We start from the raw sequence: 19,263 nt of genomic DNA, 5'->3' as shown, positions 1-19,263 counted from the left end.
TCATGATTGACAATGACATGATCCATAGGTTTAATGGATTAAGCCATGAAGTTAGAAATCCAATGAATGAAAAGAATGTTAATAAATTGGTTGAGACCAATCTCAAGACCAAGTCAAATGCTAGAAACATGAGGATTGCTCTGATTAGGGAAGATGATGTAAGAATCATAAGTAAAATTATAGGCTACAAGATGAACCATAGTTCAAGACTGAACTCTGTACCTACTAGATTTATCCATGCATCTTATCTAATGACAATGAAAAGGGAAAAGATCAACATGTGTGAAATTGTGAAGCAATAGTTGCTTGACAACATTGAGAAATTGAAAAGGATAATAATTACAATTTTCAAATTTGAATCACTATTAACTCATCTATTCTTTCAAGTTATCAAAAAGTTTCCAGGTATGCCTGACCATGAATGGAATGGAAACAAGTGCACAATGAATTTGATTACTTATCACTATAGGAAACAATCAAAGGAAATAATTACTGAAGATATAACCAAGATGATGAAAAGTTTCCAATCTAAGATGAGGAAGAGATTCAAGATGCCTCCATCACTGGTGGAGAAGTACAAGGATGGCATATGCTTCATGGTTGAAACTGATGTCACATGCATGGAAGCAATTGAACCCAAAGTTAAGTTCATAGACCCTATGGGCTATGAAAAGAGTGAAGATATTGTTGAAGGCTATGCAAAGATCATCCTAGAATCTAATAGGGGTAAGGAATTCCCTAGATGGGGAACTTATGAGGAAAAGATGAAAAAAGTTTTTAGTGAACTTTATAGAAAAGATATTAAGAAAAAGGTAGACAAGAAGATAGAAGCTATCTTGAAGGAGTCTAGTATGACCAAGAAGGAATTCAATGAAGTTAAAGGGATTGCCTTGGAAATGAAGGAAAGTGGTCAAACAGAGATATTGGCAGTCATACCCCTTACAATGGATGGAACTATAGAAGGAGTAACAGTAGCAAGATCTACCTCTCAGATACCTATTGTTCCTTATATTGTAGTAGCACAAGTACAACCCACTATTGTACAACCATCCAAGAAGACTGATGAAGAGGAAGTCACTATTACTGATGTCAAATTAGTCATTCCTCCAAGGAAATCAAATAGACTTGCCAAGGCAAAAAAAGAGGTCGATTCACCTAGCAAGAAGAGGACGAAGCAATTGTAAAATGGACCTGGAAAGAAAAGGAAGACATTGCAGATGATTGAGTCAATAAGTCTGATGAACAAGAAACAAAGGATAGACCAACAGAATGGATAGTGGAAGAAGCAAGGACAATCATTGGAAAGAAGCCCTGGAATCCAAAGGTAGAGAACTTAAATGTTCAAATTATTAATGATGATAATTTTGTTCAATTAAACAAGTATTATAGTCCGTATAACAACATGGATAGCCTACAACAAGAAAATGTTATAGTTAGGAATATGGTTTTGAAGAACAGAAGATTTAAAGATACACAAAGGAATATCCCACAAGATTTGTATAATAGACTGATTAATAGAAGAAGAGTTATTGAAGAAGACAAGAAAATTAGAGAAAATCTAATAAGGAAACTGATGAGGACATTAATGGGATAATGAAGGATATTGAGCCCTTGTTGAGAAACAAAAGAATAGCTATTCTTTTGATGGGAGACAATTATGAAGAGGTAAACAAGGAGATGGAAGAAGTCATTGTAAACTAAATGACTTTTGTAACTAGAATTGCAGAGAAGAGCACAAAGTTAGGGGGAGCAATCCTTATGTCTATTGAGCAGAGTACTCTAGAAGTAGTTGCAAAGAAGGTAAGGACACCAAGATGACAGACTTATCTTCGCAAATCTCTATTGGGACTAACACCATGCATGTTGGTGCCATAAAGGTGACCGTAAACATTGTAAATTAAAGATTCTTTTAAGGATCTTGGGCCAAACATTGTTGGAAATATCATTGATTACTCTAGTTCAAATGAGGAAGAGGAGAAGAGGAAGAATGAAGAAAAGGAGAAAAAGAAAAAAGAAGAAGAAAGGAAGAAAAAGCAAAGAGAAGAAAATGTAAAGAAATAGAAAGAAGAAGAAGAAAATAAAAAGCAAGAAGAAGATAAGAAAAAGGAGGAAGAAGAACAAAGCAAGAAGAAATCAGAAGAAGACGAGAAAAAGAAGAATGAGGGAGAAAAGAAAAAGAAGGAAGAAGAGGAGAAGAAGAGGAAAGAAGAAGAAGAGAAGAGGAAGAAGGAAGAAGAGAAGAAAAAGAAGGAAGAAGAGGAGAAGAAGAGGAAAGAAGAAGAAGAGAAGATAAAGAAGGAACAAGAAAAAAAGAAGAGAAGAGAAAGGAAGAAGAAGAAGAGAAGAAGAAGAAGGAAGAAGAAGAAGAGAAGAGGAAAAAGAACAAAGAAATCAAAAGAAAGGAAGATGAGAAGAAGAAAGAGTATGAGGAAAAGAGAAGAGAAGGAAAAAAAAGGAAGAAGAAAGAAGAGAAGTAGGAGAAGGCAAGTGCACCCACGCAACACTAATAGGTTCAAATGATGATGATCAAACAGAGTTGATATCGTCCCTCTACAAGATTATCAGCAAGAATAAGCAAGTAAAGAGTTTGTAGAAAACTCTTATGGATGTAATTGAAAAGTTACAAGGAACATTGACAATGAAATGTTTCGATCCTAATCCAGAGGATAGAGCCAAAGCTGTGATTCAAGCATTTGATGTTGAATTCACAAATTTATCAAAGGTAGCAGTAGCTCAGGCACAAGAAAAGTATGATGCTCAAATGTTTGACAATGTATGTTAGAACAACAAAAATGATTTGGGAGCTCTTGATGCTTGCATCAAGGAACTGAGAAGTTGTGAACTTGAAGGCAAGACCTTACATGCAAAATGTGTCATGTCTTTTAGTTTGACCAAAGACATTGATGGGAAGCTGAAGAAAAATCATGATGAAGTCAAGGCATTGACAGATGAGCTAAGCCAACCTGGTGTCAAGATTGCAAGAATTGAAACAAAGGTCAGATAGACTTATGATGAAATAAGTCTATTAGAAGTCCGCAAGGAAAGGATTACAAAGAGGTTCTCACTTCTGAGAGAACAACTATCTGTAAAGGTAAGCACAATTGAGTAGCAGGTAGAAGAATGTCTAACAAATAAGACATCATTTGATAAGTTTATTGACCTAAATGTAGTTGAGATTGCATCCTATGGATTATGCACTCTCCTCAACATATCAGAGGGAGTAAAAGACACATGGGAGAAGAGCATCAAGAGTCTGAGAATCAATTTTGTAGACTGTATTTCTTATCTATCAACCTAGAGAAGAGGAAATGAACTAAAATTTTGACATGTAAATCAGTTTTGACACCTTTCTCATTGATGTCAAAGGGGGAGAAGAGTACAAGAAAATGTTATAGTATATAATGTAAGAGGGAGTAATAGTTACATACTAAAGGGGAGCAATGTTACTTACTATTGTATTAGGAGATATAAGGAAAAATGATTATAAATATAATGATCCACAATTTTTGTAATTTTAAGTTTTGTAGGCCAAATGTTGAAAAAAAATTGTATGACATTTTGGGACTTAGCCAATTTTCTCATATGTTGCCACCAATGCCAAAGGGGGAGATTGTTTGCAATATGTCTAAGTAGGATGAGTTAGGGTTCTCATTTATGGCAACATATATCTCAGGATGAGATGGTAAAATGTAAAGATGAAGATCCTATAGTCAGAGATTGAAAATTGTTTAAGTGTTAGACAGTTTTACTAGCAGTGCAGAAACAGTTTTTGATAATGCTTTGTTTACAGAGATATTTGGCACATACACAGTTAAGGACAGGTAGTACAGACTTTCCACATGGCATAACTAATTGCACAATAAAATATGATCAGTACGACATCAGATATATTAGATTTACTAGTAAAGGAAGTGAACAAAGCAGAATAGAGCACAACAGTAAAAGATGAATAACAGGTTAAGGAATTATTTTGGTTATGAAATAATTAATTAATTATTTAGGGATGCATCCTAGATGTTAACCCTAAGCTAGCATGAGCTAATTTTGTATTTAGCTAAATGTGTGTAAGCATCAAGGTCGACTAAACAGAGTTTTGTAATAAGTAAAGGATGTAAGAAATCATAACTTGTGAAGTAATGTGCAAGTATGCGAACTAGGTATATGATATGCGAACTTATGTGAAGGATATGTGATGTGAATTCTGATAAAAGAACAAAGATATGTGAAGTACAGTAGTCCATAGTAAAGATGTTTTTGTATCTATCTCTTTTGTATAAAGGCACTATATTGTATAATTGCATGCGAGGGTTGAGGCTTTTAATGAGGCCTAGTCCTCTAACAAGGATAGAGACACTATATGTATTTCATAGACTCCTACAGGGTCAATTTCCTTCACAGGATTCTTTTGTTTAGTGGATCATTTTGTGGGTACCATCCCCATAGGGGTTTTCCTTGGCCAGGGTTTCCCTAGTTAACAAAATATGGTATTATGAGTTCTCTTTGTGTATGGATTTATTCAGTGTTCAACATTGTTGGTTTACTTTCATATGTATGTTGTAAAGTAATTAACAATATTCAATTGTGGGCAAAATGATTATCTATTTCTAACAGTGGACCATCCAAGTCTCCAAATGACTTTTTGCAATAAGTCTCATTACTTTGCTCGAAAGAAAGATGATGTAGACAATATCATCAATAATGTAACCCTTGGTCATGTCTACATGCTTGATTTCCTATTTCTTGGGGTTCTAGTGATCAAGTATATATCTTGCACCAAGTAGGTGGAATACCTTCTCATTATTGTATGTCTGAATGTATAAGACAATCTTTCCAAGTACACTTTTAACCACCTCCTCCAACGTGTAGTACTAAGCCAATGTCATAATCAACTTAGAGGACTAGACAAACAACGAGTGTGATGCTCTATTCACTGAGTCACTCTACATGAGTGACGAGATCATCTCTGATCTCGCATGTAGTTCATTGCATAGCACTAGGAACTTGTTCCAATCTATGTATTTGAGTTCTATGCAATGGTCTCAAAATGTAAATCAATGAATCTCGGCTTCTTTGGTATGTCTTGGAACTTGAAGGTTACCAACTTAGGTGTGATCTTCACGGCTAGAAAAGATGATGATGTCATTGTAAATAGCACAAAAGGTTAAACATCATAATAATGTAGCCTGGATGTCAAAATGACGCTCAATGGTCAAACAAAATTGGGGAAAAAATAGGAGACTAGGTCAGAAAACCAAGGAAGATACAAGTTGCACGCTAGCGCACATGCATAGGGTGTGCCTATTGCATTGATACCTAGCTAAGAGGGTTTGTGTGAGTTGGCCTTTGAGGTTTGCATAGATAATGCAGTTGCAAAGGTACACTAGGTGTGCAACTATGCACCATTTGTTTGTGTGCTTGTGTGTGAGCATGGTGCTTGGGGGGGTGAATTGCTAGAGGTCATGCAACCTACCCGAGTGCATTGGGGTTTTATCTTGGTGTCATGGGAGTTAGTGCACACGACAAAGTTTGGCGAAACATCAGAGGGTGCAAGGGTGTGATGGTGTGCCGATCAAGAGCTCATAAGCAACAATGACTACAATTGGAGGAAGGGTCCCCTATTTATAGGCACAGGTTACGTAGGATGTGCACATGACGCACCTTGCCAAAGTCTACAAGTGCACCTTTTGGCCTTGTGTGAAGGGGTTGTGGAGTTGTGCACTTAGCATAGTTGTGTTAGGTGTGCAACTACGCACCTTTTCCTTAGTGCAACAATGGCCTCTCCCTACTACCAGATTGTGGACAACGATGCCCTACCTGAATCATAAAGCCAACCCACAGTAGTCCCACTTCCCAAGGTGTCTCAAAATTTGCCCTATTTTGGAGAGCGAGTCCCTACAACTTAAAAATGACAAAAGGGGCTCTCTGTTTTCAAGTCAAAAATGGGGTGTGTTGTGAAGCCACAACTCTTGGGAATGGATGTACATATTTATATTGCTTAGTGACTTAAGCTCTTTTAGTGAATGACAATCATTTAATATTTGCAAAAGGAATGAACTTCAGTAATTGTCATGTTTAGGTAAAATTAAAAAAGTCTAACATGTTCAAGTAGAATGTAGAGAGATGGAACACCTTGTACGGAAAATAGCTCTACATTGCCTACATTAGGTTTTATGGTCATTGCCATAGTTATATGAAATAGATAAATAAAAAAAATATTGAAGTATACTATTTTAATTCTAAGGAGATAAATTCACAACATAAGTTTAAAAAAAAGTATATTCAATATTTTTATGAAGTTGTTAAGATTTTGTACATATAGGGTTCCTGGTGGAAGATTTACTTTCGATAGCAATATTTTCAATTTGAAAACTGGGAGACAAAAAACCTAAGTTCTTAAGGTTCTAAAGACGAAGTGTCTAAATTTGACTATTTGACAATCAATTTTTTATTCTTCAAGTCTTGAGACATCATGACATGTTTAGATTTGATTAAAAATGATATAAAATTTTACTCACCTTCAAAATTTGTCTACTACAATTCAATTTCAAACTCTTATAGAACTACCCTTCAATGTTCAATCTGAACAAAACTATAGCTTGTTTAACATTCTAAGCTCAAATTTTAATTATGTTTTGATTGAAGATAAAATTTAAAATCACAAAGAGGAGATCCTCAAGGTCTAATATTTCAGTCATTTTTTAAACACTCAAAGAAATCAGTTGATGCAAAAAAAACATGATTATGTTTAAGATCTATTAAAATGTATACACAAAAAAATCTCTCAAAAGATTAACAATAGACAATCGACAAACTCCAGTAACATGTAAAATTTGGTTGTGGAAGTAGCCACCAAATATCTAAAAGCCTAATTGAACTTGCAAATATCAAAGAATGTAAATAAAACGAAAATTTTGATACAATGAACATTTTTAATCACATATAGGGCAAGGATAGACATAGAACAACATAAGATCATGACAAATATTTTAATCTAACAATATGAAACACTAAGAATTAAATATCATATCTACTTTTTTAAATAGACTTAATTAACAAGTATGAATAGGATCTAGATTGTGAACTAATTATGTAATAATCATCTGTAACAAGTATGAATAGGAGCTAGATTGTGAACTAATTATGTAATAATCATCTATAGGACCTCAATAGTCATCTGTTAGGATAGCAAACATAAAACAATTTTAGTATATATGGTAAATTGTGGAATATATCCCCAACCATACTAATGTGGGAAATATGGAAAGAAAGGAATAGGTGAATCTTCAGCAACATTGAATTGAGTGTGAATTCCCTCGTCAGCAAAGTAGAAGCTATCATAACAAAAGTTATGAACAACTATTTAAGAAAATTTGGCAAAATTGAAGGGTCGTTCAGAGAATGGGACGGAACAATGAAAAAAAATTGGACCTTCTTGATCAACCCCCCATTAGTCTATGAGAAAAAAAGATCAAAAAGAAAGAAAAGAATGCATATGGGAAGTGTCACCAAAAGGTTGGATGAAACTTAACTTTGATGGAGCATCAAGAGGTAATCCAGGAAAAGAAAGAATAGGTTGCATTATAAGGTCAAACATTGGAAAATGGATCACTAAAAGAGCCAAACCCCTACGCATCTCTTCTAACAATATAGAGGAATTAGAAGCACTTAGGGAAGGACTAGAATTAAGTTTTAAAAAGAGGATAAAAAGAATAATCATAGGAGACTCCCAAATTATTATTAATGCCATTAAAAAATGTAAAACTCCAAACTGGGTGATGAACTCTAAACTTGAAAATGTTCTAAGCTTAATTGACTAGTTTGAAGAATCGAGGTTCCAACACATATATCAAGAAGCTAATACAAAAGCAGATGTTTTAGCAAACAAAGGAGTTCAAGGTGAGGATTTTATTCTCAAAGCCTTAGCATCGTCCTAGTTTTGATTCATGTAGTGTAATACACTTCCCCTTTTCGTAACTTTTGGGCTTTTTCCTTTCTCGTTTTTATCCCATACTTTTTAGTAATGAGACATATAATCACATGTTAGAGTTTCCCAACTCCAATCATTTAAGTATAATTTAGCCAGCAAATCCATAATCATACCTTTTCAAGGCTTTTAGACTCATCAGGTCATGATCACTTAACAAGTGACGTGTTCTGCTCATGTTAGATCCTTCCTTAGATCTAGTCTATTTAATTTTGGCCTTTTAGCAGATTTTTTAGTTGTCTTGGTGTATTTTGTCTAGTATTAGCTTTAATTTGGAGTCTCTATGGAGTTAGCAATTGCACTATACCATGTGTTGGAGATTAGAACTATCGCATTTCAGGGATCTGTTAAGCCCGAGAGATGGAATAGAATTTTAAACCTGATAAATGATATGTCTAGGTTTGTTGTTAACTGGGCTTTAAGGGAGAAGGCTTTCAACTATGATTTCACCTGGCGAACTAATAGCTCTATTATTGGCTTCTTCATAGGTTTTCTAGCTAGGGCAAACATTGGGAGTTGGGAGATCATTCGGCTTTGTTATAACATTTTCGACCCCCCTTGGTTGGTAGGTTTGGAGAATGTTGTCCTCTGTATTGATCATAAGCTCAAGGTTTCCTTCCCTAAAATCTAGATGGCTTATCCCTCGGGCAGCCCAAGGTTAGCTAGTGTCGCTATGAGGCCTTCTTTATACATCTAGGATAATATCCAATCCTATTCAGTTTGGCCTAAAATGGAAGCTAGTATTAATTTTCTGCTACATTGGAGGGGAATCATAGAAGACCTAGACAAGAAGTGGTTATATGAGTTCCTTCATATGTTTGAGGCCTACATTGAACCAGGGGTGGCTTTCGATGATCTCGACAAATTGGAGTTTACAACATTCCCAAATATGTTAAAATTGAGCAAAGAGCAATTGGCATATGTGTTTCCCTCCAAATCAAAGGTAGACAAGTTGGATAAAGCTGCAGATATCATCATGGTGTGTTGGAAGAAAGATGAGGAAGTATAGCTCTCCTTTATTTGGGTGGAGGCATTTTTGCATAGTTTTCATCATCTTCTATTTTAGGGCTTCTTGTTCTAGACAAGGCAACTTTATTTTTTTTATGGTTGGTAGGGTGATCCTCTTTCTCATCTAGGGTTGGTTTGCTTTCCAATACTACTAGTTTTGGTTCCACAACATGGTGTTTTGGCATCTAGCTTTTTGGTTTTACTGTTAACCTACTCTTCATGGGAATATTTTGCATTTTCAAACATGCATGTACAAATATTACTATAAATATAAAGTGTAGGTTTGTTGAATTTTGGTTTGTGCTAGCTCCTTTGTCTCCACCTTTGTTTATGGTTTGGCCTATATTCTCTTTATCTTTCTTACTCTTGTAGTTATATGTATGTAATCAGCAATGCATTTTTGGTAAGCAGCTTTTCCAGCGATCGTTATGGTATCTTCTAATAGGTCTCTCATTACAGCTCGTGTAATGGAAGGGCCCTCAGTGTACAAGTGGGATAGGATCATTATTAAACTATCAACATTGGAACAAAACATAGATCTCAAAATAAAATTAGATCCAGTCAAAATAAATCTAAACACTAAATTAGGAACTTTAGAACTCTATCTTCGTGCTCATTTGGTAGCTAATTTGAATCAAAGTAGTAAAGTATTAAAAAATAACAAAATCACAACTAACCTTAGGAAATTATCTACAATAATCAAATCTACCTAACAATTATCTTGCAGATAAAAGATAGTACTGATTTCAAATTATCTAAAATTAAAGAGGATTAGTCCTTAAGTATTAAGTTACAAATCAGAAAAGTGTTTTGTCTTACTTTTATCCTTTCCAAAGCAGTATTTAATTTAATGTATAGTACTAACCTCTTAATATCAAGTTTGTAGTGATTTGTGATCATAGAATTTCAATTTTCCACTCCGCATCGTAGGAGTACAAAGCTTAAAAGGATATCAAGAAAAAACTCAGTTTGTGAATAAGAGATGTCGGTGATCTTTTGATTAAAAAGGAACAAAAGGAATTTGATTTATCTTCAACACTCCATATGTTTTAAACACATTTAGAACATAAATTAATATTAGGATGATCAAAATGTAAAACTGAGGAATGTCCCTTTTACAAATGTATTTTGTAAAAGACTAAGGTATCGGGTAAGACTGAAAGTTTTCTTCTACATTCTTTCCTACCGCTGCTTGTTTGAACAAAGAAACATGTAATCATAATTTTTAATACAATATAATATGAAAGCTCCGACCATTTACCAATCAAAAAAAAAATTATGTAATAATCATATTCACTCCAACATAATGTTCTATTACTTTATGAAACATTTTGCTACCTACCTTAAAGCTCCTGAGGAAAAACAAAATCCTTCCCAGCAAATCCAAAGAGCAGATTATTCTTTAAATCCTTTCCAACAAATCCAAAGGGCAGTTTATTCTTTAGGAGGAGCCCATCTCTTTAAACAGTATTAACTATTCTATTATTTATTTATTGTATAATTGACACCAACTTCCAAAAAATTCATGAGTACAAGACCATCTTTCTAATCTATACAACGTAGGAAGAGACCAACTTTTTAGTGATGGCATTTTAGAATGCATCTATTTGCCAACCATTCCAAGAAATTTAAAATTGATGTCCATTGTTTATATATTTCCATGTTTAATTTAGTTTATCTTACTATGATGAACATTTACATTATTCCTAGTACAACCCTTAAATTATAATCATATACCTAGAATTTAAAGAGAACATTGATTTAAATAACTATCAAACCATCTCAAAGCTTCAACAGTTCAATTCACATGCTGCGAGTAAAAAGTTCATTCTTAATCTTCTCAATAGATTTGTCAATTCGATTTTCAAGTAAATTTGTAAATTTGTCTTACGCAAATGTAATTTGCAATTTATATCTACGTAAAAAAATATAAGAATGTTTAATTAACATCCATTTACAGGATGTGCTTTTGTCAATACTGTTATAATTCTCCCAAAAACTAAAGCAACGAATGTAATATTCCACGCATACAATAAAATATAAGTATGCCAAATATAAGGATGTGCTTTTGTCAATACTGTTATTATTCTCCCAAAAACTAAAGCAACGAATGTAATATTCCACGCATACAATAAAATATAAGTATGCCTCATGTTTGAAACATTACATATAAAATTCGGTAAATAAAACTCACAGTTCTTCTCTGCACACAGAGAATTGTACTCTCTTAACATATTAACTTACATATGCTTTTCTATCAACATAATCATTGTGACTCCTTTTGATGCAACTGCTACTTAGAAGTGTTCTTTGAGTGGATATCATTTTTAAATTTTGCTTGTGTTGATTGACGCAATTATTTATTCATTTTCAGGGTATCAATTGTGATGTTAATCAATTAGCAGTAAGAAGGAGATGAAAGAAAATAATTCTAAGAATAACAAGAAAAAAGGGCAGAGGCAAGAAGAAAGCAAATGCCTCGTAAACAAATATTAGAAAAAGAAAGATGCAAGTATATGACCTAAAAGAATGTTGATTTGCAATGGGGGCAGCACAATAGGAGCTCCAATGCGCACGGAAATTTTAGGGCAGCAAGAGTTCAAATTCCTCTTCATAAAATATATTTAAATAATCAATACCAACTGATGTAGGAAAAAATTTCTCTCCCAACTCCGATGACAAGCTTTGGTATGTCCAGACTATACAAAAATGTGACTTAGGCAGTAGGGTGGCATTCAATTTGATACAATTGAGCAAACAGATTTGTTTTCATAACTGTAACAATGGATCGAATACATTGAGTCAAGAAAATGGATACAGAAAAACTCCAAGGTGTACATGCCTCTTAATAGAATGTCCTTTATGAAAAGGATCCGAAATGCTTGGTGACCAAAAGTCTAAGTTGACTAGCAAGGGCTCCAATGGGAACCTGTTGGAATCCAATCATCCAATACACTTCAATTCCAACTGCTAGTAAACTCTTAGATTTGAAGATTTTGTTGCAGCTTCAATAAGACGATACATCCACCGGTCCAGCATTCCTATACAAAACAGAAATTGAGAACACAGATACTATTTAGTATTCAATGAAATTTAAATGTTTCCATAGAAACCACTAGGAGTTTAGGATCTTACCTGCCAGAAAATGCACATAACTTTTACAATGAAACTTATTTTGATCAAATCAATAACTAAATAAATAAATAAAGCATGAAAGTTTAAATATAAATAATGCTTCTTTTGTGTTGAAAACCTGTGAGAGCAAATGTGCCCCCAAGCACAGCACAAAGACGTGTAATGAAATGAGTGAAACTACGTCTTTCCTCCCTTATGGTTACAGTAATTGGAGAAAGATCATATAAAAAGTATACAGCTGCAACAAGAAAAACTACGTGGATAAGTAATACTTTTACAACCTCAAAAACAAAAAAAAATCACATCAATAGATATGCAACTAACCTGGCCAGGACCTTTCATACTCCTTTGTTGGAACAAAGTACTCTGTCACAGAAAATTGATTGGTTGGTAAAACTTCCCGAGATAGATACTTGTATTCGGTAGGTACAACCTGCAAAGAGATCTTAAGGTCAAACTAGTTCCCCAAAAGTTGCATCATAAATTTTTTGCATACTCAATAGAGAAGTGTTTTACTTTTATTTATTTAGAAAGCCATGTAACTACAAAGCAAATAAGCATTAAGCTTTAGCACACCAAAGATTTTCTATGCCTTCCCTATGTAATCGAAATGCCTCATTTTCTTGATGAGTAGTAGCAAAAACGTTTTATGAAATGGACTGTATGAGAAAACAAGTTCAAACTAGTGCAAGATTAACCTTCACATAATATTTAAACGTTCCACTGGTATCTCGAAGAATGCGAACAGTTCCATCCAATGGATTGTGTATTCCAGGGTATTTTGGCCCGAACGAAAGATCATGAACAATGTGACTGACATTAACATGTGTTGCATCCCCAAATATCTGATAGAATAACCACAAAATTGTGAAATGAGTTGCAAAGATTCAAAATACAGAGCTACAATTAAAACTCTTTGAATATTAAAAGGTGAAAACAAATCTATCAGTCATGTTGAAGCCAAAGTTGGATGGAAACAGATACATTATCAGACATAGATGAATACAGCTAATTTTCAAGACCTCATAATACAAATATGGCTAGATACAGCAATTATAAAAAATACACTTACACAAACACGTGCATATGTTTAAACGCATGTATAAACATATGTAATTTTTTGTGTATTTGTGTTTGTATGTGAAAACAAACTGTGTTCAATGTTTTTCTTATTCAATTTTTAAATGTTTTTTCATACTTAAGTGCAGTTACATACTTTATATTATTGGATATGGCCCAAATATTAACTCCTACATGAATACCCTCTGGATACGGCATCCATCCCACATCTGCAAGTATCATGTACATATCCGATACCTGATATGCAGATACATGTATCTGGCAACTTCGGTCAAATCATGTCTAGTTACATGTTTGGAATTCATGTAGAGTTGACCAGTAAAAATTAATTTTCTAGACCTATACACAATTTGTGCTAATTCACAAAGTCTGGGCTACATTTAAGATTGTATTTTCATTCACGATAGGGAAGAAGAGTATTGATACAGCTGCACTTACTAAGTTGAATCGTGTAATATAAAATAAGAGTATCTTCGTGGATGTCTCAAGTTCTGAATCTAATTCTCCATTTAATTAAAGGGAAATAGTCTAGTTCACAAAGTCTGAGCTACATTTAAGATTGTATTTTCATTCACAATAGGGTAAAACAGTATTAATAAAGTTGCACTTATTAAGTTGAATTGTGTAACATAAAATGGGAGTATTTCTGTGGATGTCTCAAGTTCTGAATCTAACTCTCAATTTAATTAAAGGGAAATAGCGCATAAACTTGCATATATCACTTTGAGGGAATGCTAGTACCAACTGAAAGGACTGATGCCTGTCACAAGGCCTTCAACTCAAATTTATCTTATTTTCTGAAGTTATGTGAGGATATATTGATATAAAATTAATTTTCCTCAACCAAATAAACTTTGACAACAAACCATAAGTCAAAATAAGAATCCTTTAATGATAGAGACCTGCTGAGCAATAATAATATTCAAGCCATGCACTGAAATGTGGAAGTTTCCAGCGACCCTCTGAACATCCAGAACACCAAAAACCTGAGTATATAAAGCAAGTCAGCTCATGTTGACCATAGTATATGCATATTTAGAACAGAAACTAAAAGCATTTAAGCAGGCTATAAAAACTATACTTTCATGAACAGCCAAAACTTAGTTGTCTAAAATCTTTCTAAACATCAAAAACAGAATATTAAAGTACTAATTGTGAGATGTACCCGACATCCTTCACCATCATCTAGCGCACGCTTGACGTCTTTTACCATTTTCTCAGGATCATTTCCAAATCCATGTAAGTGTTTACTGTCCTTGTGATGATCAGTAACACCACCTGTTACAGAAAAGCAAAATTTTGTAAAACTTTTTCCCTCCTTTCTACTACACTACCATTGAAATGACAAAAATGCTTAGCACTCCTGCATTATTGAAAACAATAACTAGGACACTTACAAAGATCAAACAAACATAATTCTACAAACATATGCAGTATAATGTTAATATGATGCTGTCTGTCACTTAGAAAAGTAAGGAATAGATGTATATATTCCTGCAACTGTAAGGAATAGATGTATATATTCCTGCAAGACAGTAAAGTGTAAGCACCATAGTTACAAGACTCACCCGGACTTAGCAAGTCTCAAGGCAGGCAAAGTGAACCAATTTCCAAAGACTCAAGACCTGGGTACCTGGTGAGTCTGCTCAGATTCACCATTTACCTCAGATAAAAAATTAAAAATTAAATAAGATAAAAAGGTTAAAACACTAAAATCTAACCACTCTAAAACGACCTCTAAACACTCTCACAGAACATTTATCCATTTGTGAACACAAGGATGAACAAAAATGGGTATCAAAGCTAAAGATTGCATGCCACTGAAACAAAGCAAATTTGAAATGATGGTTTTCTATTCTGAATCTTCTATATTTTTTTCATTTTTTTCAAAGTTAATCTGTCTTTTGCATTTCTAAATTTTGGATTCATGGAACAATCACTAGTTTTTCGGTCTCTCTTTTACTAAACAGATCTTGCTGCTTTCATAAATTTTATCTGCTTTTAATTGCAAATACTAGCTATTTTTCCTGTATTTTAAATTATTTTTATCCTAGTTTGTTTAATGACCCCAAATATTAATTTACTTTAAAATTACTTGTACTGACAAGTAGGAGATATTTTCCACAGCAAGTCAAATTGGGATATTAAGATCAGGATTCAGCTGTGTAGTTTTTGAGTCAAACTCATTGAACCATGTTTTATGAGTAGTGCACACAAAAACATCTCTCATTACAATGAATAGAACACTTAGCACCATGGTTACGGGGGACCCGTCTCCACCCTAAAAGACACGTCTCGGAGATGGAGACGTGTTTCAGACTTTTTGCATCTTTGGAGACCTCAAAAAAGGTTGGAGACTTCATGAAGAAGTTGACGAAATCTTCCAGTCTCCTCATCCAAAAAGTGAAGTCTCCCCGATGTCTCCTTAATGAATTGCCCCCAGTTGTACTACCATCAAAGAACCTGAGTTGGAGTGATGATTATTTGGAGAGCATGATAGCTGAAGACCTTGAGATGGAAGATCACAACCTTGTGGAGTATATGATAGTACCATCCATAGTTTGCAAACTCTCTGAGTACTTCCCGAGTTGCTGAGTACTCTCCATTGTTTTTGCTGGGCGAGTACTCTCAACTTTAACTCACGCATTTTTATAGACACAAAAAGCTAGGGGTAAAAATGTTGATGCAGGTAAAATGCTGGTTAAAATGTATTTTTCACATTTTTTGCTACAAAACCATGCATTTTCATTTACAAGATGTACATTTTTTATTTAATACATTTTGTTACAGAGAATTTAATATTTAGTTCTTTCTAAGTTGCTGAGTTTTTCCTGAGTTTTTGTTGAGTTTTCTCCGGGTTTTTGCTGAGTAGAAAATTTTGGGATTGTCGAGTACTCTCTAAGTCCAAGTTTGCAAACTATGGTACCATCAACATGCTAGTACTAGATAGATTTCTGGTTTTTGTTTACTGTACTAAGTTTGTTCATTTTTGTTTCCATATCGGCAATTTAGCATCATACTATACTTTTATGAATTTAAAATTGAAAATGTAATAATAATCTCAGCAATTATCAATCTGATATGATGATGATCACGTGCAATATTCGAAAAACAAGTATGACTATGAGATATACTAATGAAATTATGTGAGTTTGCAATATTTGACTCTACATTAATGCAACATTACTAATATTATTTACTTTAGTCTTTTAGTTTTACAGTATTACTATTTTGCATTTAGTATTAGAGTCTTTAAACTATTAAAAAAAACTTGTCGTCTCCAAGTTGTTGGTGTAAATAAGTATTCATTATTTACACTTTACTTAAATTTACTTAGGTCAATGCATTATTTTATTATTTATTAGTTTGATACCAAGGAGTTTGCGTACTCTTAATGAGTTGTCATGTTGACAACACAAGAGTAAACAACTCTAATTTAGCACATGGTGTCTACAACACTGGAGTTTGCATAATTAACTGAGTTGTCATGTAGACAACACAGTAGTTTGCACTCTTAATTAAGCACATAGTGTCTACAACATAATTTTACGTGACACACCTTTGTAGATGTATCCTCTCATCATCGCACTAACTCCTGTGCTTAATGGAGGATAATCCACACTTGGTGGACATGTGCTTAGTTGTGAGGCTTATCATATTGATAACTCCTAAACATTCTAGAAGCATTCTAAAGGCCTTTATATTCAGGCACTCCTAGTGTGTATGTACATGACATTACATCAATTGAATATCATATTGTTATTCTGATCATACTTTGGTCCATTATGTGCTTGTGCTTGAGTTCCTTAATCTTGGGTGATTTTGCTCTAAGGCAAATTCTTACATGGTATTAGAGTTGAAGGAATTTCTCTTCACGTAGCCATTCGAGACCATTTTTTTGCTTCACCTCTTGGAGGTCCTTGACCTAGATCCGGAGTATCGCAATCATTAGGAGCGTCTAGAGCCAAAGCGGACCTCGCCATTGCTTCCGAAACGTTGATTCGATGAAATTTGACTATAAATCTGTCTACCCTAGGCCATAGTCGAATTTGAGGCAAAAAAAATTTGCAAACCAGCACCCGATTTGCAAATCCGGTATGGTCATTTATTAGATCTACGAATTTATTTTTAGATCTGAATGTAATGACCCTACTCAAATCTGATCCCAAAATGCTGATAAAGGTTCAAGAAAACACTTTGCATCAAGGGTCATATGACTGATATAAAATTTCAGTTTGCTTTTATGGCTCTTTCCTTCACTTAGCATCAATAAGAATGCTTGCAAGAAGACTCTGAATTGACTAAACAATGACCTAATATGAATGTGCAACTTATTTTGACAATATTCAATGCATATTTGTACTAAAAACTACTTGGAATATGCCGTTACAACAAATAGTAATTATGACAAACACTTTGGATGCAACCTATGATGGCGTTAATGCACTTATAGCCAAGTGGCATTAATACAAACACGTGGTATGCAGAATTATAACATTATTTATGCCAAAAGAGAACCTACAGCCAATTGACATTTTGTCAAACAATTGGCATGCAAACTAATAAGCTGATCATGAATGATATATTCAATTACACTATATCAGACCAGCAAATTATGTATCCTTTATTGCTCATAAAATGTTAACTACAATGCTAGTATGAAATGGCCAAGACTCTTGGCTTACATCCGCAAAAATAATGCTTAAATCTGTTACAACTTTCACCTACAGCCTTACCTTCTAATATGCATCTAAATGATAAGAACAATGCATGTAATATCCAAAGGAACCTGATTGTAGATGGCTGTAATAATTTTCTCCAATGCTGCCTTTCTGCTTTGCTTTTTCCGATCTGCTTTTTCGCTTTGCTTTTTCACTTTGCTTTTTCACTTTGCTTTTTCGAATTGCTTTTTCAAATCTGCTTCCAAAAACTCAAACCCTCAGGTAGTCTGAGTATACAAATTAAGCTCAACTTGAAATGGCTGAATACCACTTCCAAAGTGCAACCCTTCAGAAGATCTTTCACTTCCTCAGTTATGCGATCTACTGAAAGTTATCGTTCCCAAAGACCAATAGACTATCTGAAACCCTTGGCTTCACAATAGACCATGTGATTGATGTCAAGAAAAATGATAAAAACTGGATGATGAGAATGAAGCCCAGGATGCCTATTTATTCTTTTCTCCACTTTCTCCAGAAACTTCTAGAACATTATTTTTATTTTATTTATTAAGTGACTTTATAAGATATTTTTCAAGTCACTTTATTAAATTAATTAAATATAAAGTTACACTTTTAATATTTATTTATTTGATAACTTTATAAATAATTAACTTATTTATTTAATTAAAACAATTAATTAGTCATCCTCATAAGATATTCATTATTTTGGACAACTTAATTAATTAAATTAATTAAATCAAATTACCGCCAAAACGGGGACATTACAGTCCGCCCCTCCTGAAATTGCTTGACCTCAAGCAATTCACCACCTGGATCCCACAAGAAGAGCTGTATAATGTCCCTGACATCGCCAAACAATTCCTGCAACATTTGCTCAATCCATCTATCATTCTATCGTACCAACTCAATACCACCAACGCATTCCACTGGCCTAAGCGGAATGTACAACCCAACTCTACAACAATGGTGAACATTCCCGAATGAAATTGTACCCAGTATGGAGAATCCACATACTGTACAACTCCTGCAATCAACACAACTCTGCAGATCACTGGCCACTATCTCATAACCATAACTCCCATGCATCGTTGATGGCGAATATTCATCACATGATAGATAGCAAGAACTAGAACCCAAACCAAATCTGACGGCCATCAAGTCCTCAACACCTAGATCTAATGCAAACTAATGAACATACCCTACAATGTAATGCTGATTAAAAGAACCAGCCTCAGTCGACAGCTCGCCATACACAGGTGATGCAACTCACTGCAACTGATCACTAACCAAACCGGAACTAACTACTACTTTCAAAGATATTGCCAAGGAAGTAGTGTCACTAGCAGGAACCATGCCAACTGCTGGCTCACCAAC

At 34.2% G+C, this 19,263-nt stretch overlaps 1 protein-coding gene across 4 annotated transcripts in view; it reads right to left on the bottom strand.

The window, feature by feature from the left end:
• Positions 1–11,573: 11,573 nt before the first annotated feature.
• Positions 11,574–19,263, bottom strand: part of LOC149571174 (Endoplasmic reticulum vesicle transporter protein) — a 95,553-nt gene continuing 87,863 nt past the window's right edge. For all 4 annotated transcript variants that reach the window (XM_089812738.1, XM_089812737.1, XM_089812740.1 and 1 more), the window contains 6 exons: positions 14,373–14,485; positions 14,110–14,193; positions 12,826–12,972; positions 12,452–12,560; positions 12,246–12,365; positions 11,574–12,033 (listed from right to left, as the gene is read on the bottom strand). In XM_089812738.1, the coding sequence (XP_089668864.1) occupies positions 11,963–12,033; positions 12,246–12,365; positions 12,452–12,560; positions 12,826–12,972; positions 14,110–14,193; positions 14,373–14,485 (644 nt within the window). In that variant the 3' untranslated portion in view covers positions 11,574–11,962. The remainder of the gene's footprint in view (positions 12,034–12,245; positions 12,366–12,451; positions 12,561–12,825; positions 12,973–14,109; positions 14,194–14,372; positions 14,486–19,263) is intronic.

Source organism: Cupressus sempervirens, chromosome 2 (genome assembly GCF_028749045.1).
Source record: "Cupressus sempervirens isolate cs-2001-9-10 chromosome 2, ASM2874904v1, whole genome shotgun sequence".
NCBI classification, from domain to species: Eukaryota; Viridiplantae; Streptophyta; class Pinopsida; order Cupressales; family Cupressaceae; genus Cupressus; species Cupressus sempervirens.
The sequence above is the reverse complement of the archived record's forward strand: the minus strand, read 5'-3'. Positions and strand labels throughout refer to the sequence as shown.